Source organism: Vipera ursinii (genome assembly GCF_947247035.1).
Source record: "Vipera ursinii genome assembly, chromosome: Z".
NCBI lineage: Eukaryota > Metazoa > Chordata > Lepidosauria > Squamata > Viperidae > Vipera > Vipera ursinii.
In genome coordinates this window covers 111,976,001-112,002,089 of record NC_139517.1, presented here as the reverse complement: position 1 = coordinate 112,002,089, position 26,089 = coordinate 111,976,001, and the positions used below count along the sequence as shown (strand labels likewise).

Here is a 26,089-nt window from a genome sequence, read left to right as displayed (position 1 = left end):
AGATTTATTCATGGTAGATGAATTGTTACAAATAAACAATGTTGTATAGCACAGGTGTCAAACTCGATCACATCATGTGACATATCGTGTATCGTGACATTTTTGCCCTTGCAGAGCCAGGGTGGATGTGGCCTGCATGTGACACATCCAGCCTGTGTGCCGCCAGTTTGACACCCATGATGTATAGAAATAGGAATGGGACCTGGCATTGTTAATAGAGGCATGTATTGTTTTTGTTGTTTTACTTACTACATGGAGAACAAACTGTGCTAAATCATGGCCCAAACCGTTGCCATTAGAATAGAAAGCATTAGGTTGCATTTGGTAAAATTTGTGAATATTTATAAGAGTTCCACCCAGTGAAGGAGATCTGACAAGACAAAAAAAAATGAAAGCAGATGATGGGTCACAAGAAGGAGGAAACATAAAGGATTATTTTGGAAAGGTTACTGGATAGTTTGAAGAGAAGTTGTGAAGGGAAATCAGGCTTTATGGGTAAAGCTGTTGAGAGAGAAGGAACAAGTATATTGATTTAATTCTTGAGAGTGGAGAAATGATGACAGGGAAGGAACAGAATCTGTGTAGTGTTTGGCTCCCAGCCATATGGAAATTGTGGTTAAGAGGCTCTTAGGCTTAGGAGCTTTAGCCAATCCTGTTATAGGTTTTAACTAGCAAAAGATTTGTTGTTCCTAGCTTCCAGAGGCTAGTTCACTGGCATATATCTTCAGTGAATACCTCTAAGATTATTATCGTAATGGAATGGAAATATTTCATACTGAATGTGAATAATTTGTTTGGTGGCACATAACATGAGCAAAAGAGGCAAGCTTGAAGCTACAAAACATTGATAGGGCTAGGGCTTTTCAACTTGACAAGTTTAAGATGTGTGGATTTTAACTCCCAGAATTCCAGGGAATGCTAATTCAGAACAGATTTATTTATTTACCAAATTTGCACTCTTGTTAGCTACCTAGGTATAAAATACAACAGATATAAAAAAACTTAAAACCTAAACCAAAGTTAAGATATCAAGCCTGCAAAGCCTGAGGAAAAATTCCATCTTCAGTTTTTTTTGCTGGAAGGCAGAGGAGTTTCAATACAAATAAATATTGGAAAAGAAAATTATTCCAAAGGACGATCACTGAAAAATGGCACTTTTAGACTTTGGCTTTATTTACCTCCCCAAAATGGGAACAATGGATCTTCTCCTAGTAATGTTGGCATAAGGATGGCTATCCTACAGATAAACAGATGCCAAACCATAAAGTATTTGATCAGTTAATAGTAGTATTTAAATTACACTTGGAAGCTAGTAGGAAGCTAATGCAAACCCCACAGTAGAGGTATAAAAACAGGCAGAGCTTCAATGACATCATCATTGCCACCATCTTCCTTTTTCTTTTATTAACCATATCTTACAGACATCCATGAGCATTATAAACTAGTTTCAGAATGTAACACAGATGCACAAATTTATGGATAAATAGATTGAAAACAATAAAAGTTATTAGTATTATTTAATGTTGCAGTCATAAGCAGTCACCAAAGCTAAGCAAATGTGGCAATCAATGAGCATTAAAATGCCAGAAAATGGAATTAAATGATGAAACATGTGATCACATGACCATGGGATACTGCAAATGTCCATAACTTTGAACCAGTTGCTAAGGACCCAATATATGATCATGTACCATGGGGTGGGAGTGGCAGTCAGAACTCCAGAACATTGTAACTAGCTCTGAGAAAGTCAATCATAACTTTGCTAAGTGGATGGTCATTAAACCAGGGTTATCTGTATCATCAAATTCTTCATAATAATCAGTTGGGTTTCCACTTATTCCATTTTAGATCCAGATAAAATCACTATGAAAAGGAAATGATAAATACTATAATCTGATTGAATCCAAAGTAAACTAAGTCAACTAAAAAAACTGATGTAACTGTGTGTATGTTTGTTATCACCTAAATACAAAATTTTTATTATATTCATTGTGATTTTTAAGGAGGGTCTATTCGGAAGCAAGATTTGAGTTGTTGTACTCCATGTTCTTCCACCATTTGGCATATCATGGAGAGGAATGCATATGTGGTACCCCAGCCATCGAAAATATTGCTCACGTTTTGTTCAACTGTCAATTACGTGCCCCTCTCCCTTAATAAAGCATAGATACTTATCCTATTGCAAAAAACACCAATTGGAATTTGAATCACAGATTTTCATATTTCCTCCTGGACTTTAATGTATCTGTTCTAAGCGGAACTGCTAAGTTTATAATTAAGCCAATTGGGCAAAAACCCTGATACATCAAACAAATAAGAGTACCCCATAAGAGAGATGCATTGGTCTGATAGATGACTACTTGCATTACTACATATGTATTTTATCACTGAATTATTTGCTTTTATCTATTTTATCATGGAATCAGATTATGTACTTAATTTGTTTTCTTTTGTTAATGAGATTGTAAGAATAATCAATTAAAGACTATTTTAATCTATACTGTGAAAATTCTCTTTAAGAAATTAAGAAATTCTTGTTTTTTATTTTTTCTGTATTCCTTTGTTTAATTCTGAAAGATATTATTTGTTTTATTTCAATTTAACTTTCCTTCTTGTTAGCTTTTTATTTAGAGTGTGTTTTATCTCCTAGAACTGCTTGTGAAAGCTAAATCATTTGTTTGTTCCTGTGTTTGTCCTGAAAAATGTTCCTTCATATTTATAATCATCTGTCTCACAACTTATGACATCATACTAAAATACATTATGTGGAAATATATGTTGTTTATTCCAATATCTTGCATTATTAATTGAATTATGGTTAGATGGATTAGTCTAATTTTGTTTGTAATGTCTTTTACTCCATGTTCATTTATAACTCCATTTTGTCATATTTGTCATAAATGTATAATTTTTAATTTAAAAACTTAACAAAATAATATTTATGTATTTCCATGATTATGCTTTTTGTATTTTATATCAAAATATCATTTTAATGTATTTCCTCTTAGTTCTCTATGAATACATCACAGAATTCAAAAAAGTATGTAATCCAGAATGTGAAAATTAAATTTTGTTAAGTTAGCTAAATATATTTTCCAAGTATATGTAACTGGAATATTGTGAGAACAATATTTTTGTTATGGAGCTGAACAATAGATTGTTTCCTGATTAATAAGATATAACCACTTGAGGATACTTTTTACTTCCTATTTTATAGATCTCTCTTCCTATAATCTCTTGCAGGACTTCTACTAATACAAACTTGTGTTGTTAGAAAGATTATAGTTGGAAAGATTCATTCAACCCTTTTCTTGTTTTTATATATGTATTACTATCTTCCTTCAGTTGGTCCTCACATTGGGCGATATTGTGGACAAAACACACCTGGTCGTGTCCTGTCATCAACTGGCATTCTCTCCATGGTTTTCTATACCGACAGTGCAATAGCAAAAGAAGGCTTCTCTGCAAACTACACTGTGGTCCACAACAATGTTCCAGAAGGTCCGTGTTTAATCATCCTTCAGAGTGGTGCATAAAATACTCTCTGTCATATCTTCTCTCCTGCTGAGTGCTGTATGAAACACATGGAAACCATAGATAAACAAACCCAATGTCCTTTTGTATGCACGTTTTTAGAACAACCTCTCTGATTTTAAGTGTCAAGAGAGATATCCGCTCCTATTTGTTCCTGTAAAAAGTCATTAAGTTATAGAATTCCCATGCCCTTGTTGAAACTGAGAACATTAAATTTAAACAATGAAATCCAACCTAGATATAAATTGTTCAAGACTTCATAAATTATAATTATTTATGTATAGGGTCTATTCTTCAAGTGCATTGTAACCTGTATTTGGCATCTCATTGCTGCAAAACACTGAGGAGGAATATCATTGAGACTGGCTTGCAAGATTAGCTGATTTATTTTTTCATTGATAGAATATGAATATGAATATGAATATAGAAATATGAGGATATATTAGGCATTAAGTTAGAGGCTTGAGCATTCTAATGAGAGTAATGTGTGCCACCACTTAATTAATTTTTAACCATTAGCTAAACCTAGACTGCTCATGATCCATTGGGTCATCATTTCAGAGATATTTCCTACCTAAACAGAGAAACAGAATGACCATGAGTGGGCAAAAAAAAACCACCCAAAAAACAATGGATGTGGGAGTAACATCCAACTTCCTGCTAAGTTTCCCTTGACTTTCCTTTGTAGAAAGCTAGCAGGGAAGTGCCAATCATGGGCCTGCAGATAATCGTGACAGTGCAGCAACACTGAATAGTCACAACTTTACCAAATTTCAGTTCTAGGGGAATCATAGGTCCCATATTTTATATATATTCTGTAAGTTGAAGGTATATTGATTCAACAACTGTTGCACTAGGATACACCATTTTATCCAATGATAAAGAGTTTTGTAATATACAGATTTCTCACAAAGCTATTTTTTAGTTTTCATCAATAAAAGTAAGAACATGTATTATTTATGCAAACACAGAACACTTTTCACCTTAAATCTGATTACTGAAACAAATATGACCATTCAAAAACTTTGTTAAATGTGATGATAGAAGGTAAATAGTTATACAGAAGTAGATAGAATTAGTGTACAGGTGTTATTCTCTTATTTAACAACAATTAAAATTAAATGTCTTCAGAATGTACAAACTATTGAAATATCATTCCATCCATAGCCCAGCTGAAGACAATGCAACTAAAAAACATGACAACAAAATAACAACAAAAAGCAGAGATTCATAGGGAAACAACATTTCTGACAATTTTCATTCTGCATGTAGAAGGACTTAGCTATAAGTAATTTCAAGATAAAGCTAAAGATCAGAGAAAAAGGGAGAAAGAACTGGAAAAAAGGGGGTGGAGGGGAAAGAACTAAATCTAGAAATAACAGTCAATGTCAGGAAAAAAGAGCACAACCAGGAATCCTTCTCTAGCAAGACTATAAAAGAGAATATTGTAGCTAAGGGTTAAAATGTATTGCCAGGTTATCTGCACCTCACCCCAGATTTTTGGCTTGATTTGTTTTCTAAGCAAAATAATGTTTAAAAAATGCTTATTCTCTGTTTTATGGAAATAATTCTTCAGTTAATAAGCTTGAGGGCTCTTGATATGAAGCAGCTTTATAGGAGCTTCCACTTTAACTTCCAGGAGCTCTTAATTGCACAATACAAATGCTGTAGACAATATCTAAAACACATTTTCCATTTTCAAAGTAACAATCTTTATCTACATAAACTCCTGATACAATCAGTTGTAGCTTTTCTCTTTGGCTTTATGAAAGATTTCTTTCCAAAGTGAAACATGCTGACCAACCAGATCCAATTTGATCTTTTCTAATAAAATTTCACACACAATTTAAATTGCAGTCAATTTAATTACATTCATCACTTCATTTGTCCTTTCTTATGTTATTATACCATTTATTGTTACACAAATGTTTTCTTTGTATGAATTTAATGCTTGTTAAAAGAACTGGAATGAAGAGCAGATAGATAGGTCACAATGCAAAAAACTCTAATCAAAACTAATACACCAAATACAGAAAATTATGCAAGGTTAGTGTGCCTTAATAGGCTAACTTACAGAATGCATCCAAAATCCAGACCCATTTGGTAAAATTGTGGCTACTTCACCATTGTCTCATGGCTGTACCACTGCCACAATTAGCTATGGTCATATGATTGTCATTTCTAGTGCTCCCTGCCAGCTTCCCACAAGAAAAGTCAATGGGAAAGCCAGCAGGACGTCGAAAGTTATTCCTGTTTCCATTTTTTGTTGTCCTCCTATAAGACATTCTATTTCTCCATTTAAGTAAGGAAATGTCTCTGAAATGATGACCCAGTGAGTCATTGATTGTCTAGCATAATTTTAAAAGCTGAAATCAGAACTATCTGATTTCTTATTTGTAAAGTAATATAACAATATATAAGTATTCCTGTCTAAAATAAGAATATCAATGCTTGTTTTTTGCTCAGATTTCCAGTGCATGGAACCACTTGGCATGGAATCTGGTGAAATTCATTCTGACCAGATTACTGCCTCTTCCCAATATAACCCCCAGTGGTCATCTGAAAGGTCCCGTTTAAACTATCCTGAAAATGGATGGACGCCTGAAATTGATTCTACTAGAGAATGGATACAGGTAAGAAAAGTCATGTTTATAAAAGGTATACAAATTTGTTGGCAGATTTTCAAGGATAGCAAACAGACTAATTAAAATGGTAAATAAATTTTCCAAAATATTTTTTTCTTTTTACTTTTTAAAAACAATATAGAAAAAATATTTAGAAAATATAGATTCTTTTCCTGAATGTCTTCACTCTTTGCCATCCGTATTAGTTTATATCACAAATATGCTAACTCTCAAAGGTATAAAGGGAAAATAAAGAAAAGGTCAAGAAGATCCATTCTTTTCCTTCCTGCATTTTTTTCAGTCTTCTAGGCACAAATATCAGATTTTGTTTTAATGGGAAAAGTCAATATTAGCTTAACAGGCACTTAAAGTGAAATGGTCTGATGAAACAGCCTGGCTAGCTTGCTGATGAATGATACTCAAGAGTTGATATACAACTGAACATTTTACTTGTGATCTATGCTTTTCACAAAATTAGACCAAAGTTGAAATTATATATACTTTTTTTTTGTACACTAGAATATTAGACTTGTGTCCATGACTCAGAAGTGGAGCCAAAGAGCAAACTGCTTTTGTAAATTTAAAAATGAAGCATGAAATGAAAGACTAGACCCCTGTTCATCAGAGGTGAAAAATAAAGTGAAGAAATAGTTAATAAATTGGTGCAAAGTAACCTACATTCAGTTTGGCAAAAATGTTTGCACTCTGAAAGAGATATGGTTAGCTTTGTCAAGGCAAAAAGACAAAACATTTTTTTCTTAATGAAACTATGCATTTTGCCTTGAGTTAGTGTGGTCACTGCTGTGGGAGAAAGCTTCTTTCTGTTTTTTCTGCCAGACCTTTCAAAAACATTTTCCAAGCTGAGCAATTTCAGTAATATTATATGATTCATTGTGCATCATGGAAAAAAATGGGGCATGCACCCAAACATTCTAAATTAAAGAGCTTCAACATGTACTACAGGATTGCCCCACGGTTCACAGAAAGTCCCACAGTTCACAGTCTTGGCAAACTATCAGACTTTGCAATCTGTGAAAAGCCCCAAAGTGCTTGTTAAAGCCATCTAGAAATGTTTTGGATGGAATCATGGAATTTTTCTCCTTGAGCGTCCACCATTGAAGATTATTTTCAGTCTCCTGTAATGCAAGATGTGTAGAAGAAAGCTAAGCGGGTTCTGAAGCAAAGTAACACAAAGCAACATGGTTAGTTAGCTTTCATCTAGAAATGGCAACCCACAATGTATCATAAAGAAACTTCTGAGGGGTACTTTATGTGGGGCCATATCACTTACTGGCTGCAATCCAACCAATCCTGGTTGTTATTGTAATTCCAGACATGTGGCTCTTTAAGTGAGAAAGAATCCCAAGTAAAGACAGCTTTACATGGAGCTCTCCATGAAAAGCATCTGGAAACTCCAGTTGATGCAAAATGCAGCAGCCTGCATGGTTATCTGCGAACCTTGGTGTGCACATGTTACCTTCCTGCAAGATCTGCATTGGTTATCAATTTGCTTCTGGGTGCAATTCAAAGTGCTGGTTGTCACCTTTAAAGCCCTTCATGGCTTGGGACCAGGTTATCTGAGGGACCATCTCTTGCAGTCACATCCATCTGACCAACTAGAGTGGAGGAGGCAAAGAATGTTGCAGATCCCATCCCCTAAGGAGGTATAACTGGCGGTACCCAGAAAAAATAATAGAAAATAAAAATAATGAAATAACTCCCACCCTGGTGACATTTAATGGGCTCCATCCTGCTCTGGATTCCCCAGGCCTGCTGGCAAAACCACATTTTCAGGGTCTTCAGGCTCCCTCCCTCTGCACATGAACCCTCCGAAATTAGATTGGCCCCCACTCTGATACTCTTTCAGAAGGCCCTGAAGGGTTCTGCCAGCAGGGCTGGAAATCCAGAGCAGGATTTAATGTCACCAGGATGGGAGTTATTTCATTTTTTATTGTTTTTATTTCTTTTATATATATTTTTTACCTCCTGTAAGCCACCTTGAGCAGGCAGTAATATAAATTTTCCAAATAAATAAATAAAGATGGATATGCCACAGGCGTGTTGATGAGGCTCTGGGAGACCTAGACTACATCATATATAAGTTGCAGGAGGGGAGTGCAGTGATGTGGTGTAAGCTCAAGTAGACCAGATAATGAGGACAAAAAGCACACATGTAGGTTTGAGCATAGGCAAGAAAAGAGAGCATTGGGTGCATGTGACTGAAAGGAAGCAGGGGAAATAAGGTATGGGATAGGCACATTTATGTCTGTGAGCACTGGGAGGCCAGGAAAGAGGTTGTGGGGTGCATGCGAGTGAGGAGTGAAAGACTTACCCAAGGAACTTGCAACCCTTTCCTTCCAATTTTATGTACAACTGAAAATGCAAACTTTCTTTTAATCATTTATGGCAATAAAAAACTATTTGCTTGAATAGTGGTACAGCTGAATCAAAATAATGCTGCTAGAGCACTGAATGTTTTTAAGAGTTTGATCAGAATTCAGAGGCTTAATTAACAGAATATTTTTCTTTTGCTCTGTTTAATTAGAACTTTCACTTTCCTCTGAAGACAATAGGATCCAAAGCAGAAACTTTCACATTTGTAAGAATACTAATGTAGTGTTGAAAACTTCCAGTAGTTCAAACAAATGGGACAATATTTGTGTTTTTATTGTTTTCCATAGGAAATACCTAACTGACATATAGGAATAATGCATCATTAGTCATCAATAAGAACATTCATATCCAATGTTTCCTTTGAGATTAGCTGTCTGCAAGAAAGGTTACAAACTTTTTTGAGTAGTTATCAGCATGTGGAAGAAAGACAGAGGAAATCTTTTATTCTTCAATTTTTAGTCCACAATGGGACTCTCAGGTGTCCAGCTTTTGAGATCTCAGCACAGCCTGAGCAGTTAAAAGCCAGTTAATGGCAAGAAGCAAACATATTCCCATTTTGGTGTGGCACACCAAAATCAGTTAATTCTGACTCCTAATGAATAAGTAACAGGAAAATTCAACAAATTTTGCCTGTAAAGAAAAATAAAACAAATTACTTATTGCCAATTACCTCCACAGATTTGCATTTGTATTATCACTCTTTCATTCAGAAGAAAAAATATATACAAAAAATACCACTGACTATTGATCACTTTGTTGTTATTGTTTTAAATTTTGGTGGGTTCTCCATTTTCCCTCATAAACTTATGAAGAGGCTTCGGATGGGGGCAGTGGGGAAGATTTTATTGAATTAGGGATGCTGGGTTTACTAATAGTTGCTCTCCCTCCAGATGGGGGATGGAAAGGAGGCATGGGTGTTTCATAGCTTACCTGCTACTGTTAATTATTTCTTATCCTGGTTGGCCAAAGGTAATCAGAAGATGGTGGAAATGTTTGATTGTGGATGGAGAATGGCTGTTGGCCTAGGACTGGGATGCAGAATGCAAGGCACAAGCCTCCTTGATACCTGAACCCCATCTTTTAAGTGGAAGGTTTCACTTGCAGGTGTTTAGGAAGAAATGTATGTCAGGGGGCTTAAAGGCAAGCAATAACAGTAGTCGTAATTAAGAGAGGAGAGGCCTGGTGGCCTGGTGGTGAAGACACTCACTTCTCAGTGGGAAAGTTGAGAATTCAATCCTAAGTAGCAACAGATATTTCTCTTTCAGGACACAAAGAAAAAAATATCTGCTGCAAACTCCACATAGGTGTCAGGAAGGGCATCCGGCCAGTTAACACTCAGCTGTGTTTAATCACTGTGATTTTACCGCAAATAAAAGGGACTACATTTGTAAAAAGAAAAAAAAGTTATGTTTAAGGGAGCTGCGCCAGGAACTGGAAGTGGGAGGGGCTGTTTGTGTGGCCTCACTGTTTAGTAAAGTTTTGCACTAAGTGTGCTAAGTCAGTGTATTCAACCCTTTTGCTTGGTCAGTGAACTTAGATGGCCTGGGTCTTTAGATGCTGCTGCTACTTAGTACCAAATAAGACACTCATGATTTAATGGGTTTCAAACACATAAATAAGCACAAGATAGCCAATAAATGCATAGATAAGTATCACCATGAGTAATTGATAGTAGTAAAATATCTGAAAAACTTAAACAAAAACTAACATATTTTAAAAAATAAAACAAAAGGTTTAAATAACATCAAAGAACCATGGAATTATGGTTCTTAGACTGAAATATTAGGAGGAATGAACCATTCTCATTAGAGATAAAATCCAAAATGTTTATTGTAAGTTTACCAAAACTGAGTCTGTACATCTACGTGTGCTCTATCTATGTTTCAGGGCCTTTTCAAATTGGAGTAGTATATTCTTTTTTTCAAGTTACCTTTATATTTAATTAAGAGCAAGGAGCTGTAGCTGAAGTGCAAATCTAACTACCCTTCATTAACATATAGTTTCATGAGAAAAACAGTGTAGTTAATCCCAATAACAAACATGTTAATATACCAATGACCAACAACACTAGTTCTTAAAACATGTAAGAAGGCCAACATAAGGTTTCCACATCTGTTTTTAGTGAAATCTATTCCTGTCTGTGGTATTTAAAATCTAAGGAACTCCTGTTATTGTACAATTATAATCCCAAAGGAGTAAAATGTTAATCAAATCCATAACATGCAAGGATCTTATTATTATATTTTCAATATATTTCTTTTAAAATGCTGGCTTTTTTTTTCTCTGGCTGCAGTAATTAATTTTTTAAAACACATTTAGTCTGTACATTTAGAACCAGTAGTTATATTTCAGAAACCTTGTATTAAATAACCTCAATAATTTAGAAGTCTTCAAGCAAGACCTTTATGTTTGTAAACATATTTAGCACCTTCAATTTTTTTAAGTTTTGAATTGCCTTGTTACTGCTTTTTTTAGCAATTCCTAGCCATGACCTTTGCTTATCCACATTTCCTTAAAAAGGAATATAATCTGGAAGAAAATTATTAAAAAATTGAAAATTAACAGCTTGTGCAAATGTGCATATATACAGTACATGTAGAGGAATCTCAAGGTACATAGATGGTAAGAGAGTACATTACTTACTATGTGAATTATTATACTGAATTATTATACTGAATTATTATACTCTTCTACACATAGTGTAGAAGAGGTACTCCTGTAGTCAAATTTTTGTATGAAATTAAAGTAGTTGCTGTTCTAAATGTCCCTTTTATCTATATGGATCACTAAGTCATATTGATGCATGCTTGAAGATTTCAGTCTAATTATAAAGTTGTTTGCTTATAACCCAGTCTTCAAGCAGTATTTTTCCTGGGCAGATTACAGAAAGTTCAATAAAAACAATCCACATTTTAAAATAAGATAAAATAACTATTTATTTAATCAAAAGCAAAGACAGATTTTCTGCAGTGCTGAAGTAGTAGTAGTGGTAATAAACACTGAATGAAGTGCATAGAAAAAATCTTAAATATTCAGAGTTACAGTAATGAAATAGTGATCATATTCATTGTTTAAAAGGTAGATGGATGGATGGATGGATGGATGGATGGATGGATGGATGGATGGTTGGGAGGAGAGAGAGAGAAAAGGGAAACAGACTAACTTTACTATTGAGTAATAATTCTAACCATTACGACCAACACCTTTGGAAGTAGGTATAGATATAAATATAGATACATGTATATACATACACATATGGGGGGTAGGTTTTGAAATATCACTAAAATAAAAAGGTATCCTCTGGAATTTTATATATCAGCATTGTGCTGGTAACTAATGAACTTTTTAAAAGGAATACCCAATCCAGAAGATGCTGATCTAACAAAGGGAAAAAGGAAAAGAATGTTTTGCAGATGTGTTTACAGGTTATGCCTGTGTACCAGACCAGTGTCAAATAAAGCTGGAACCAGATGTTTAAGTACTTTTCCTTGCATCAAGAATGGTTCCCATTGCTCTTAAAAAGAAACTCAAGAGAGAACTTAAGCAAGAGAAACACATGGAAATACTGGTGAACATAAATGATAAATTCTGAGGTGGCAACAGAGGAAAAAAATTAACTCATTACAAGTTTGTTTTAATACTACAAACTTACGGTAACTCATTGGAGACGATTGCCACATTCTTACATTACAGAATAGGACACATTTGTCTAAAGCCTATGTTATTCTACTGTCCTATGTCACATTCCGAATACTAGCAACTGAAGCTAGATAAGGAAAACAGCAATAGTCAAGTTTACTAGATCATTGTTTGAGTGAAAACATCTACAGTCATCATCATCATAGTATCTTAAAATGGATGTGTGATATTAAAAGGTACATATGTCATGAAAATCCTGACATATTAATGCTTGACTCAACAACAGATCACAATAACACCCTAAAAACACTTCTAAAAAAGTTGTAGCCATTGAATTTAATAAAATGCAGATTGAGCATCTTATGAATAGAAATGTTCAGTATATGTAAGTTGTATATTTGGTACATGTAGGCTGTTGAAAGTAAAAATCAAATGCAGACATGCTAGTAGCGGAACATGAACTTGGAACTCTTAAGTCCAAATAAAAGCTGTTACCATCACAGAAAGGTTTATCTACATATGTTGGCCCCAACATTAGAAAAGTGACTCCATCATGAGGGAGCTATCTTGGGAGGCAAGGAATGCATTTGGAATAAAACTGAAAATAAAATTTTATATGATTTGAAAGATATAATAACTAGAACCCCACGATCAGTTTGGAAGAGGTGCAGTATTGCAAAATTATTTATTCGCTTCCCATCTACATGTAGACAAATGAGTTAGTCAGTGGGGAACTGGTGAAATAGGTTAGCTGATTAGGGAAAAATGTGATCAATAACCAGTAACCCAAACTTTTAAGCTTTTCCAGCTACAGAAATGAGCCTATTGTGAGAGAAGTAGTCCAGTGCTATTTATTGATAGCTACAGGTAGTTCAACTTACAATCACTCATTTAGTAATCATTCAAAGTTACAGCAGCATACTTACAATCATTCAAGCATCCCCATGGTCACTTGATTGAAATTCATACACTTGGCAACTGACTCATATTTATGACAGTTGCAGTGTCCTGGGGTCATGTAATCACCATTTGCGACCTTCTGACAAGCAAAGTAATGGGGAAGTTAACAATTGTGTTATTAACTTTAGAATTGCAGGGATTCCCTTAACAACTGTGGCAAAAAGGGTCACAAAAATGGAGAAAAATTCACGTAACAAATGTCTCACTTAACAACAGAAATTTTTGGCTCAATTGTGGTTGTAAATCAAGGACTACCTGTATTTATTTAATTTATGCAACCACCTGTATGGAAATTGTTCTGTTGTTTTATAACAAGATAAAACATTTTTAAAGTCATAAAATCCATAGCTACAAGGACACTCCCATCAACAACATTCATAATAATGATACATAGTGTGTACCACAATTACTATACCTTGGATAATAGTAAAATAATAAATAAATATACTTTGCCTTTCTGGTATAGGGGATAGAAAAGTTTTCATGAGGGTAACATTAACATCCATTCTTTCACTAAAAGTAGACAAGTATGAATAAACATTTAGAAAACCCCCTCAGACAGAGACAATTACAATTGAGTCATTCAAATCACTTAAGAGGTTATTTTAGAAGGATTCATTCTGTGACTATCGATGCCTCAGCATATTACATAAAACTGTAATGTGCTTAATTCATCATGTGAAATCAGCCACTTTAATTTGCAAACTAAAGTGTATTCCATATCCATCCAATTACATTTTATTCCATAAACATAGTTAAACAAAACCATAGTTTAGTAAAATATATAAACTTAGCCATGATTTTCATAGGCTTCAGCTGTATAGCTATAATTTAATGCAAATTTAGGAACAGGAAACAGGAATATAAAGATTTTTGGACAAAACACATAAACAAATTATTTGCATTAAAAACAATGCATTCAATAATTTTGGCACTCAGTCTTGTAAAATGAGCAGGATATGTGTCTTCCCTAATATATGTTCTATTGTTTGAGGAAGTATTCTAAAGAGCATATTTTGCAGGCAAATTTTATCAGACAGGCAATTTTTTAGTGAAAGGCTAAAGGAACAGGTGATGTAAAATATGGTAGTTAACTGCTACAAGTCTCTGACTTTTGAGAACATCATATATACTGCTAACTGGCAAGAAGTGTTGCACAGCCCCAAATAGCCATGGATGCAAAACAATTATTGGCAACAACAATATATAAAATTTATATGCCGCCTGACTTTCAGCAACTGGGTGTTTTGCAATTGTTGCTGTAATTATTGAGAAAGCAAACTGATGAAATTTCTCCCTACCACTTTGTTTTTGCTTTTTTCCCCTAAGCACATGGGAACTGTTTCAAACAAAGTCCTGGCTTGTGACCACCTGGTGTTATTATTTTACAGGAATTATGAAATTAGAGACTAGCATTTTTAAGTTTTCCCTTAAAAGAAATCTTAAAAATAAAATCTAATGAGTTACAATGCTTGACAAGTTGCACATGAGTTGGCTGAATTATACTGATTGTTAGTATATTAAAAGTATTCAAGAACCTATGATCAAGAGGCAAAGGAATGAGTTGTGGATACAAATGCCTTGAGGAGAAGCTTCTGAATGCAAATTGATGAGCCCCTTCTTTTCTGATGAACTTACAAAACTTAGTGTGAATGTCATTACTGTATTTGAATTAATGTTGCGCCTCAATTTTTCATGGAACTCTGTCATAGTCAGATGCAGTAGATGCCCCTACCTAAAAAAAGCCCTGGAGAAGTATTATTCAACCCGTTTTGTTGTTCAGGGATGGGGGGAATTGTTCTCCAGAAACAAAGAGTTCATCCAAATTGTGCTTTCCTCACAGTAAAACAGAATGCCTATTGTTATAATTTCCAGGAGTGATAATAAAATATGAAATGACATAGACCAGGGGTAGGCAACCTTGGCTCTTTTATGACTCATGGACTGGCTCAGGAATTCCGGGAGTTGAAGTCCATCAGTCATAAAAGAGCCAAGGTTGCCTACCCCTGACATAGACTGAATAGAACAGAGGTCTCCAAACTTGGCAACTTTAAGACTTGTGGTCTTCAACTTACAGAATTCCTCTGCCAGCTTGGCTGGCAGAGGAATTCTGGGAGTTGAAGTCCACAAATCTTAAAGTTGCCATGGTTGGAGACCTCTGGAATAGAACACTTGTGTTTATCAAATGTAGGGAGATTAAATACATTTATTGTGAATTTTTGTACTTAAGACAAAAATTGAGAGGAAAGAAATCCTAAAAAATGGCTTTACCTTAGCTGCACCTTATTGCCAGTGGTTGTTGTAGACAATATTGGATACATGTTCCTAAAAGCAAAAAGAGAAAGAGAGAAAGAAAAACAAACATTCACTCCAAATTTTCATTGCCTATCCCTCAGGCACATGTACAAGATGTTTAGATAAGCTCTCCTATAAATGCCAATCTAAACAACTGTCTGAAAAGAAATATAAACTTGCTGTAAAAATTATATGTCATTCACCAGCCAACTTATATTTGAAAATGTATGTGTGTGTGTGTGTATGTGTTTGAGAGAGAGAGAGAGAGAGTATTTCTGCCTACTATGCAAACAAACATTTGTTCAGATGTTAAGGTGGGATGCCATATGACAAATGGTAATTATTTTTAGAAAATCTTTTTCTAAACCAATTTTTCTTGGAAATCCTACTAGAAAAATCCTTTCCACATCAGTGTATATAATGTTCATTTTTTCCCCTCAACTGCAATATGATAAATATTAAAAGAATAGGGTGTTGTTTCAGAAATTGAGTGGAAAAGGAAGTAAAGACCATTTGGGAGCATCTACAATACTAAAAAATCAATTCAGAAGTGAGTAAAGCACATTCTGTCATTTGTTGTAGCAGTTTAGTTTAGGCTGCTACGTAAACCAGAAGAGGTGCTGTTCACAAAATCTCATTAACTTTAATGAATTAATTTCTTGAAGCAGTGTTATAAATAGAGATAGGTACACACACCTGAATATAGGAGCACATTGTAGGTTTTGTCTTGATATTAGTATTTAATTAAAGGACAGTGAATTGATAGCACACAATGGTGTCACCAGCTTATTATGACTTCACCAGGCAGATATGTAGCTTCATCACAGTTTCACAGATAACTTCACAGCTGCCTGTTCATCACACCTCTCCAGGGCTGATTAATATCTGTATCTCTTCCAGGGCTTCCATAGGACCTGTGTGAAGCCAGGAAAAGTTGAAGCTTCTTTAAAGAGCCACATAAATGTCCAATGAGTCCTTCAATATTCATTTCAGTACCTCTTTGAGAAGCCTTTTCTGTTTTGGGCCCAAATAAAAACTCAAATTAAGCTCAAGGGAACTTGTTTCTGTGTAAATAAGCATACAAATGCAATTTTCATATTGCTAAGCCAAAGAGAATCTCTTTTGTGTATGTTTTATGCTCAGAATTTGTTATGCAAGCAGTGTTGGTGCTAACATATTATCCCAAGATAAAATTATAGCTTTAATTATATTGTAGTGCATAGAATATTGTATTTCATTCAAATAAAGTGGGACTTCTGTTCTTCTAATGCTTAAACAGTTATGTCACAAACTGATACAGTGATACGTGCATTTATCCATCAAAAGATATATTACCATGACTTTTGGCAAATCAGTTTATTCATGTTTTTCAGTGCACAAGCCATAAGCAGCAAATCTACTTCTAAAAGCTATCACAAAGCTATGTGGCACCTGTGAATTTTGCTGGGGTACAATTTCCAACATTCATAACATATTGCAGAGCTGGCTGAAAGAAGTTGGAATCCAGCTAACTAATCCTACAAAACTGTGGAGGGTCACAGGCTTTTTTTTAAAAAAATGTTGGCTTTCCTTATTTTTAAAAAATGAAGAAATTGAATAGGTGCTGCATTTCCCAGCTTCCAGGTACAATAATGAGGAAATTTGTCATTCTGTTTTTGAAGCCTGAACAGAAACAAAAAGTTGTAGCCTAAGTGATGGATATAAGCAAACCTAACAGGATAAACTGTTGGTGATGGGTATTCTAGTAACAAAAATATTTTTTGAATAAAGAGGATCATAACCTATACTAAGCAAGCCATAAAGTAATAATGAATATATTGGAGCAGAAGTAGGTCAGAGAGACAGCAGGGATTCAAAATTGATAGTAGAGCATCTGTTACTTGGCAAAATTGAAGTGCTCTTATGTATTTTGCCTAGACTAGTTTGCATAGTCTACATATAAGATAAAAATAAGATAGAAGGGTTCAGAGGCCATGTGAGTCATTTTATCTCTACCAGGTCCCATTAAGTTTCTTGTTGCCTGGTCATTCTATGTCTACATCCATGTGTTTTCCAGCTTTCATTTATTCCTTCACTGAACTTTGCCCTTTTTACAACTCCCTCATAGGGATGGGGGATAGGAGGTCAAAAGGATCTTTGCTTGAGTGAGTTAACTACTTGCCCTTCCAGAATCGGTGCATTCCACTATCCCTGCAAGCTTTTTCTTGTTCTTCACAGTTCCTTTCATCAGAGGAGTCAGGAGAGAGAGAGAGATGCAATCCCATCTTAGATGAAGCTGAAACGGTTTAGTTTTCTTCCACTTAAAACATTCCTGAAAAGGGATTCCTCATTTTAGATTTTACATCTGCCCGACAAACAAAACTTCCTTACAGCTTTGTTTTTTAAGTAAAAAAAAATCCTGCACTGATTAAACGAAATCCATCTCTGGTGTCTTTTACAAAAGAAACCAGACTCAGATGGGGTGTTTAAAGCAAACATCTGACAAGCAGCTGGTACCTATGTAGCTTGTTGTTTCTCTTTTGCATGGCCTCCTGTGCTGAACTCGTTAGATCAACTTTATTATTTTTGTAGTATGCTCGTAACTTGCTTCCTTATGCAAAGATTGGGCAGCTGGAGTGCAGATAGAGATCCTTGTAACATTTTACTGGGATCATATTGACTCTTCAAAGAACCTTGATCATATAGTTCTTGGTCAACCATGAAGAGTGATTGAAGTATTGGATTAGGACAAAGAAGGCTTAGATTCAAATTCACTCATAGTTATAGCAATTTATGGGCTAATTTTAAATTGGTTACTTTCATACACAATTTACCTTACATGGTTGTTGGGAAAATAAAATGAAGGGAGATTCTCTCATGAATTACTTGAGCTTTGGAAGAAATACACAACATAAATAAAATAATCCAAAGATAAGTATATGAACTGAATTTCTGAAGTTATCAAGCAGTTTTAAATGCTTTAATGGTACAGAAAGTTTCAAAACATTTACTCTTGCCAAGAACTTATTAACCAACCTTTTCTCCCCAAAATATTGGAACTATTTTCAGTGGCAAAGCTGTGTGGAAAATAAAGTCATTTATTTATTCATCACAGCTTTGCTTCCATAAAAGCTGCCATATATTTTCCAGGAAAACGCTCACCTAGATAGACTATATAATAAGACTTTAGCACATTTAATTTGATAGGATATTCTGATCCAAAAACATCCATACTGAAAATTTAGTGAAGGAGGGAAATGGATACATGAACATCTGGTTTTTCTGGATAAAGTAGTAATGAGCTGGATGAATAAAACGCCTATTCTCTCTGATCTTAATGTGTCCAAGCAAGCAGTGGCGTAGCGTGGGGGGTGCAGGGGGGGCCGGCCGCACCGGGCGCAACATCTGGGGGGGCGTGCTCGACGGCGCCGGGATCCGGCAGGGCGGAGGCACCGGAGCCCCAGCCGGGAAGGGCCTGACGCCCCACGGCACGCCACACACACATACACACACACAAACACACAACCACACAGCATGACTCCTCCTTCGGGCCGCTCCGCCTTCGCTCCGGCGCTGGACGGAAGCCTTCTCTCCCTCCTCCCCCCCGCAAAGGAGAAGGCGGCTCCTGAGCGTGCACAGAGCGCGGCCCTCCTGCAAGCCCGGGGCTCTGCTGCGGAGGCTCTCCCAAGGCGCTCCCGGGGTTGCCAAAGGCTGGGGGGGCGCGGCGGGGCTTGAAAGAGGGTGGATTTCCCGCGGGGGGAGGATCGCTGCAGCGTCTCTCCAGGGGTCCCTGCTCTGGAACGAAAGCTGCGTCGGCAGGTTGCCAATCCAACCGTGCATCGGCGATCGGGACCGCCCCCCCGACACACGTCGCCAGCAGCGAGAGTTTCCAGCCAGGCCGGCGAATCTTTGGGGTGAGGTGCCAAAGAGAAGGAGGTGGCTTGGCTTGGATAAGCAGCATCTGGGCAGAAAATAGGTCGGGCGCCGCAGCAAGTATGAATTCCTGGGGTTCAGCCTAAGCAGGCAAAGCTGCAGGGTGGGTTGGTTGGCTTTTCCGGCTTTGGAATAACCTTGGGAAGCTGAGGCATTGTAAGTTGGAAGTCATTGTTTGTTGCCTAACATGTTGGGTCACCCCACACCACATGCTAAGCCATAAACCGTGGTTGGTATCCAGGGTTTAGGACAAGATGGAGAAAACTAGCCAATTGTGGGATCATAAATCTTGATGAAGCCCATCATCGCTCCATGTGATGTATGCACTCAATCTACAAACGTAGTCCAAGCCTATTCACATCTGTTGTAAGGTCATTCTCTCGTGGGGTTTATCCTGACGTCCACTAAGAGTGGAACAAACATGCCCCATTAACCATTTTCAACGCCATGTCCTCTCTTTGTCTCATCCTAAATCACAGCTGAGGCACCTTAAAGTTGCCTTGTTTCAGTTTTAAACTAGCATTTTCCCTCTTCTCCAGAGACCCTTTTTTGCCTTGAACCTAACTCAGGGGTAGGCAACCTTGGCTCTTTTATGACTCATGGACTTCAACTCCCAGAATTCCTGAGCTAGTGGAAGAGACTCGAGTGCTAAAATCCACAGGTTAGGGGGCGCAAATTACTTGCCTTGCCCCGGGTGCTGACAACCCACGCTACGCCACTGCAAGCAAGCAAGTTCATGAGAGGTATATGTTTCATGAAGACATCATTTCAGAACAGGATTTCCTATCAGCAAAATGAACAAAAGTCTCAACAAGTCTATAGAGATTCTCAAACATCCAAGTCATGGTTGTCCCAAAGGTGCTTTTTTTCCAAAGCACCTGGACTTTCTTTGAAAATTGCACTTAGACTTACAGCACTTAGACTTATATAGTGCTCCATAGTCTTCTATAGCACTCTGTGAGTGGTTTATAAATGTCACCACATTGCCCCCAACAATCAGGGTCCTAGTTTTATCAACTTCAGAAGGCTGGAAGGCTGAGCAACCTTGAGCTGGTCAGGATCAAACTCCAGACTGTGGATAGAATTTGCCTGCAATAATGTAATCTAGTACTGAGCCACTATGGCTCCTGAAGATGCCTCTTCGATGAGAAATGAAAATGTTTTCAAAGAAAGAAAGAAAAATAAGAAAGTCCAGTTGCCTTTTGGAAAAAGCACTTTTGAGACAATCAGATCAAACCCAAGTAGGAAGCCTGGTAAGAAATCCAACATGCCACAAGGGATCAGTTATTCTCTCTCGTTCATTCATTCAACCAAGTTTCCTGAAAAGGGTTTATTGTAATTATACTGAACTCAAGTCTGCTTGCCTTTGCCTGGCTGAATATTAAAATGCATCGTTTAATGTGGAGAATACAAAACTAAAATTATTAGGATAATAATTTGAAAAGACAGTATTTCTTGCCAGCAATCAGACTCTCTTGTAGTCATGCTTGTCTGCTACAAGAATGACTGGCAGGAAGACTGCAAAAGTAGGGGAAAATATGGAAGAAATCCAGAAACTTTGGGACATTTGTTTCTTACTTTTGAGGATTTCTGAAAGCTCCAATTTCAACAGCGCAATTCATTAAGAGGCTTTCACTGTTCTATAGTCTCTGGACTCCGTTCCAGAAAGGTTTTTATCTAGGCTGTGCTAAACATTCCTCTGCATTTGAAACTACAGGATTAAGTGGTAGTTTAAAATCAAATTTAAATCACAAAAAAGTATTCAAAATGTTAATTAACAGGAGTTAGTTTCTGAATAAGCTATAGCTTGCAAAGGATTTCTAAGAACCTTGGAAGAGACAGGGGAGTTCATTCATATTTCTTTCTCTGTTGACCCAGCAATTGTAAAATATCTTAGGTGCACATTTGCAAGCTATCTTGGTGCCAAAGCAAAGCTTTTTGTCTTTGAAGCAGGAATATTGTACAATCAGCCATGCTCCTTGTAGATAGAAAGCAATCTTTTTCAAAGGTGCCAAGAGTTAATCAGCTTCTGTTCCTAACACAGAATAACTTTTCAATTGCATAAAAAGCTGATTGCTTTGGATTACAATGTTCCATATTGTCACAGAAACGCATTGATTATGCTTTCATCTCCAGATTTTAAGATGTTACCAAACAAGAGGTGAACCACAAAAATATATCTTTTATGACTATTTTGAAAATATATGTTGATTTTAAAAAGTCATAAAGATATAAATTAATGGAGTACCTGAAGGGCATTTGCAATTTGGTTGCAAGGCCAAGCAAACAGTGCCATAAATATAGGCTTATGTAGGTTCCATGGGATACATTATGTACTGCATATTTCTGAATCAATTTTATTTTTCATGGCCTATGTGTAAAAATGAATCACAGCTAATGTATAACAGTGGTATTTTTACCTCCCAGGATAGGAATAGCATTTTTCTCTTATTATCTTCTTTCACATTTAATGTTTATACTTTCCATGCTGGAACAATTTGGTATGCTGAAATTTGGAAGTATCTCAAGCCAAAATGTGTAGTGTATGAACCTACTATACTGAGTCCTGTTTGTCTCTCCATATCTGAATGCTGATTGCCAAGTTTTATAGCTACAGCAGATTTTATTATTCAGAAACAGAACCAGATGGAATGCCAGTTCAAAGAACATGTCAGAATTAAATATTTCTCTTTTTAATTAGTTGCTTCTGATTTATGCAAGAAAAAATTAACATAAGACAAGGAGAATGTGCCATACATCCAGATGTGACACAGCCTAGACAAGCACTGTCTTTTCCCTGTCAAAAAGATAGGTTCTCTTTGCCCACACACACACACAATTTGGAGAAGGGGTGGGTGGGTGACAGGACTTGTAAGCATGGCATTGACAAATGGCAAAGACCTGTCTTCACTCCATAATGGCAACATTTAAAAATACCCATTTTAATTGAAAATTAGCATACCGTCTACAGGGGGCATAATCTATCATTTCTGTAGTTTAGTTTTTTTCTGTCGTAAGTAGTATTTCATAATCTTTAGACTTTAGTCAACTCAATGAAGGAGACTTGGAGGGCGTTTACTTCTATCAAATAGCACTTCTTTAAAGATTTAGTGTACAGATATCTTCCATATAGCAAGTATATAAGATGGAAAAACTATACGTGTTGCAACAGAGCTCATGCAGTTCAGACTAAAGTCCTCTCAACCTTGGAAGTTCCATTGGTGATTTAGGACACTTCATTTTCTCTCACTGTTTGTACTTGTTTACCAACTGCCTCGTTTAATCATCATTTGCAGTTATATCAATGATGAAAAAGTAATTCTTACATTTACAACCTATGTAAAGCAAAGGAAGCTATAAAGCAAAGGAGGCAAAGAAAAGCTGAAGTAAAATTATAACCATAGTTTCATTTAGTAACTATTTCATTTAATGGTTGCCAGTGTTAACTATGATCACTAAACAAGGACTATATTAATAACTGAGCGACTGTCCACCCTTCTGTATCAAGTAGGGGTGAGCAAAGTACACATATACCCTACTTGCAAGCCCATTTTTTCAGCATTCAGAACTTCCCCAGAATCATGCTGGGAAAATGACAATTTTATGTAATTTTTCATTATTTTCTCTTTTTTAAAAAACAAAAAAAAATCCCCAATTGAAAAAAGAAAGTTGTTATGACATCCCTTTTGGAATAAGGAAGTCAAAAATACTGAATACAGGGACTTGGGATCCTTGTTGCCTCAAGACATAATCAAAGAATATTTTCCCAATGACTGGTAAAGTGCTAAGGAAACCAGTAAAGAATGTCTACCCTGTTTCCCTGAAAATAAGACCCAACCAGAAAATAAGCTGTTGCATGATTTTTCAGGACACTCGTAATATAAGTCCCATCCCCAAAATAAGCCCCAGTTAAGATCATCAGCCAAACAGACAGTACCATATTTCCCCGAATATAAGCTCTAACCAGAAAATAAGTCCTAATGTGTCTTTTGGAGCAGCAATTAATATAAGACCCGGTCTTATTTTCGCGGAAACACGGTACTATTACAGGTAGTCCTAGTATTACCACCATTGGTTTAGTGACCATTCAAAGTTACAACAGCACTGAAAACATAGCTTATCACTGGTTTTCAAACTTATGACAGTTGCAATACCCCCCTGATCCTGTAATCAAAATGTAGGTGTTTGGCAAATGGCATGTGTTTATGATAGTTGCGGTATCCCAGGTTCATATGATCATGTCTGTAACCTTCCCAGTCAGTCAGTTTGTAACTTTCCCAATAAACAAAATCAATAGGGGAAGCCAGATTCACTTAATGACTGCATGATTCACTCAACAACTGCAGTGATTCACTTAACAACTGTGGCAAGAAAGATTTAAAAAGGGGCAAAAATCATTTAAATGCCTTGCTTAGCAATGGAAATTTGATCCTAAGTTGTGGACTATCTGTAATTTTCCACTCTTGTCACTGAGTAGCATAACTTGCTATTGTTTGTTGCTTAAAATCTGTTCCTTAAAACTCATAACCTTGCTCTGGCTTAGCTCATCTGATACTGAAAAAATGCACTTTTATTCACTTCCTATTTTTGACACATACACACATACATACACATCTTCATTCTCTGGAAGGTGAAACTTTTAATAGGAAGTAGAAGTATCTTGTCTCTTCTACATAAATGGCATGCTACAGATATTAAGAGCTAAATTCACATACACCCCTGGCAATATCATGTTTCCCTGAAAATAAGACCTGGTCTTATTTTTATTTTTTGCCTCCAAAGGCACCAGATCTTATTTTTGGGTGGTGTCTTTTCCACTCACCTCTGGCACGTACAGCCCTGCCCAGCAGGCCAAATTTTTCTGCAGCTGAAGGAGCAACTTCATTCTGCAGCTGAGACTGGAGCTCCGGCCTGCATTTCCAGAAGGCCACGGCAGCCAAGAACTGAGCTATGGATTCAATCCATAGATTGAATGGAGTCAATCCATAACTTGGTTCTCGGCTGCAGTGGCCTTCCAGAAAGGCCTCTCACTGTGAAATGCAGGCCTAGGGACATCGCAGAAGATGTGGGCCAGTGAGGAGAGGTCTAGCTGCAAGGTAAGTGGATGCAGAGTGCGTGGGGCAGCTTCACCCCCCCACCCATGCCCTAGCTTGATTTTTAGGTGTGTGCCTCACCCCAAAACTAGGGCTTATTTTTGGGTTGGGGCTTATATTAGTCCCACCCCAAAAAATCAAGCTAGGGCTTATTTTTGGGATAGGTCTTACTTTCGGGAAAACACAGTACATATTCTAAACTACTATGGGATATCTGTGTTTTCAAGTTCCTTCATATAAAGGAACAAATGTCCTCCTGGCTTTCAAATAAATGCATAACAAAGTGTTGCAGAATAAAAAACAGCACAAAAAAATTAAATTGTTAGGCTTAAACTAGGGGAGTTGTGACAAATGCATAATTTCTCTATTCATTTCTGAAATTCTGGAAATAATAAAACGTGTACAACTTTGCTGCAAATAGATTTTATAATGTGAAGTTAAAAGAGATCTCTCTTGAACTGTACTTTCTGAGTGGGTGATTCTGAGTTTTGGTATGTTCTGATCTGGGAAAGATACATTGGCTCAGCTAGCAGTAAAGACTGCAGTTACATATTACAGTAGTCCATGATGTATTCTGTTTAGTTGTGTCTTGGCATAATGTGTAAATTTAACCATTGTGGTTTATAAACCATGCTTTAGGATTTTGTTTTATTTCCAAATTAGGTCATTGTTGTTTAGCAAATTACAATGTAAACAAATTATGGCTTAGCACAATGCATGAAACCAACCAGAGGTATGCATATGATTCTAGCAATGGCCCTGCAGGAGACCAGAACATATTAACATCATGTGACTATTGTATCCAACTGCTAATTCAGAAGGATAACATGCTAGTTTGTTGTAGAAATAAATGCTCTATAAGGATTGGAACAATCATGTATGTTTTAATACAGAACAGGTCTTGCTATATAAGGAAATGACACAATTCCTTAAAATATTGACTTTTCAGCATCTGGGGTCAAGTGACAGATTATGCAGTTTTCCAAGCTGCAAGACATGCTCACAAATAAAATGCTTCCTGTTAATCAAACTCCAGCTCTTCATCTTTTATTTTTTCAGGCCGCACTACAAATAAAGCTACAGCAAAAGTGTTAAAAAGGCAGGCATCCACAGTTGCTCCCTTGCCACAGCAGTCTCAGCTATGTTTTATTATGCATGACAGATTTTCATTTTCAAAATGAATCTTTTGCATTTATGGTGCAGTTGTGTTTGCTTGATTGTAGGAAGCAAGAAGATTCATTTCACACCGTATGTTGTGCTCACAGACTGTTTAACCACCCATTTGGCTGCATGATTTACTGCACAATAGCTAAATACACTACTTTACTCTTGCTAAATGGACTCTGAATGAAGCAGGAACTTCAGACAATTTAGTTGTCCACAAATCTGAATGCAGCCCACTGACTGACTATATGGTTAATGATTCATTGCCTTGATTTTTTTAAAATTCCTATCACATAAAAAAATATCTGAGATTTATTTAGTACCTTACGAGGCAGTCTTCTAATGATGGTAGACTTCATTTGACTTCTTCCATCACAAGACAAGTAGAGCTGAGATTTGGAAAACCTTTCAGTGTAGTTCTGCCTACAGCACAGATTAAAACTTGAGCTGTAAATATATATATACAAATTACCA

At 36.4% G+C, this 26,089-nt stretch overlaps 1 protein-coding gene across 4 annotated transcripts in view; it reads left to right on the top strand.

Annotated features, from left to right (window-relative positions):
• Positions 1–26,089, top strand: part of NRP1 (neuropilin 1) — a gene marked incomplete at its 3' end in the record, with an annotated part of 145,948 nt that overhangs the window by 67,521 nt on the left and 52,338 nt on the right. For all 4 annotated transcript variants that reach the window (XM_083378345.1, XM_083378346.1, XM_083378344.1 and 1 more), the window contains exons 5-6: positions 3,346–3,501; positions 6,001–6,167. In XM_083378345.1, coding sequence (XP_083234471.1) covers positions 3,346–3,501; positions 6,001–6,167 — 323 coding nt within the window. The remainder of the gene's footprint in view (positions 1–3,345; positions 3,502–6,000; positions 6,168–26,089) is intronic.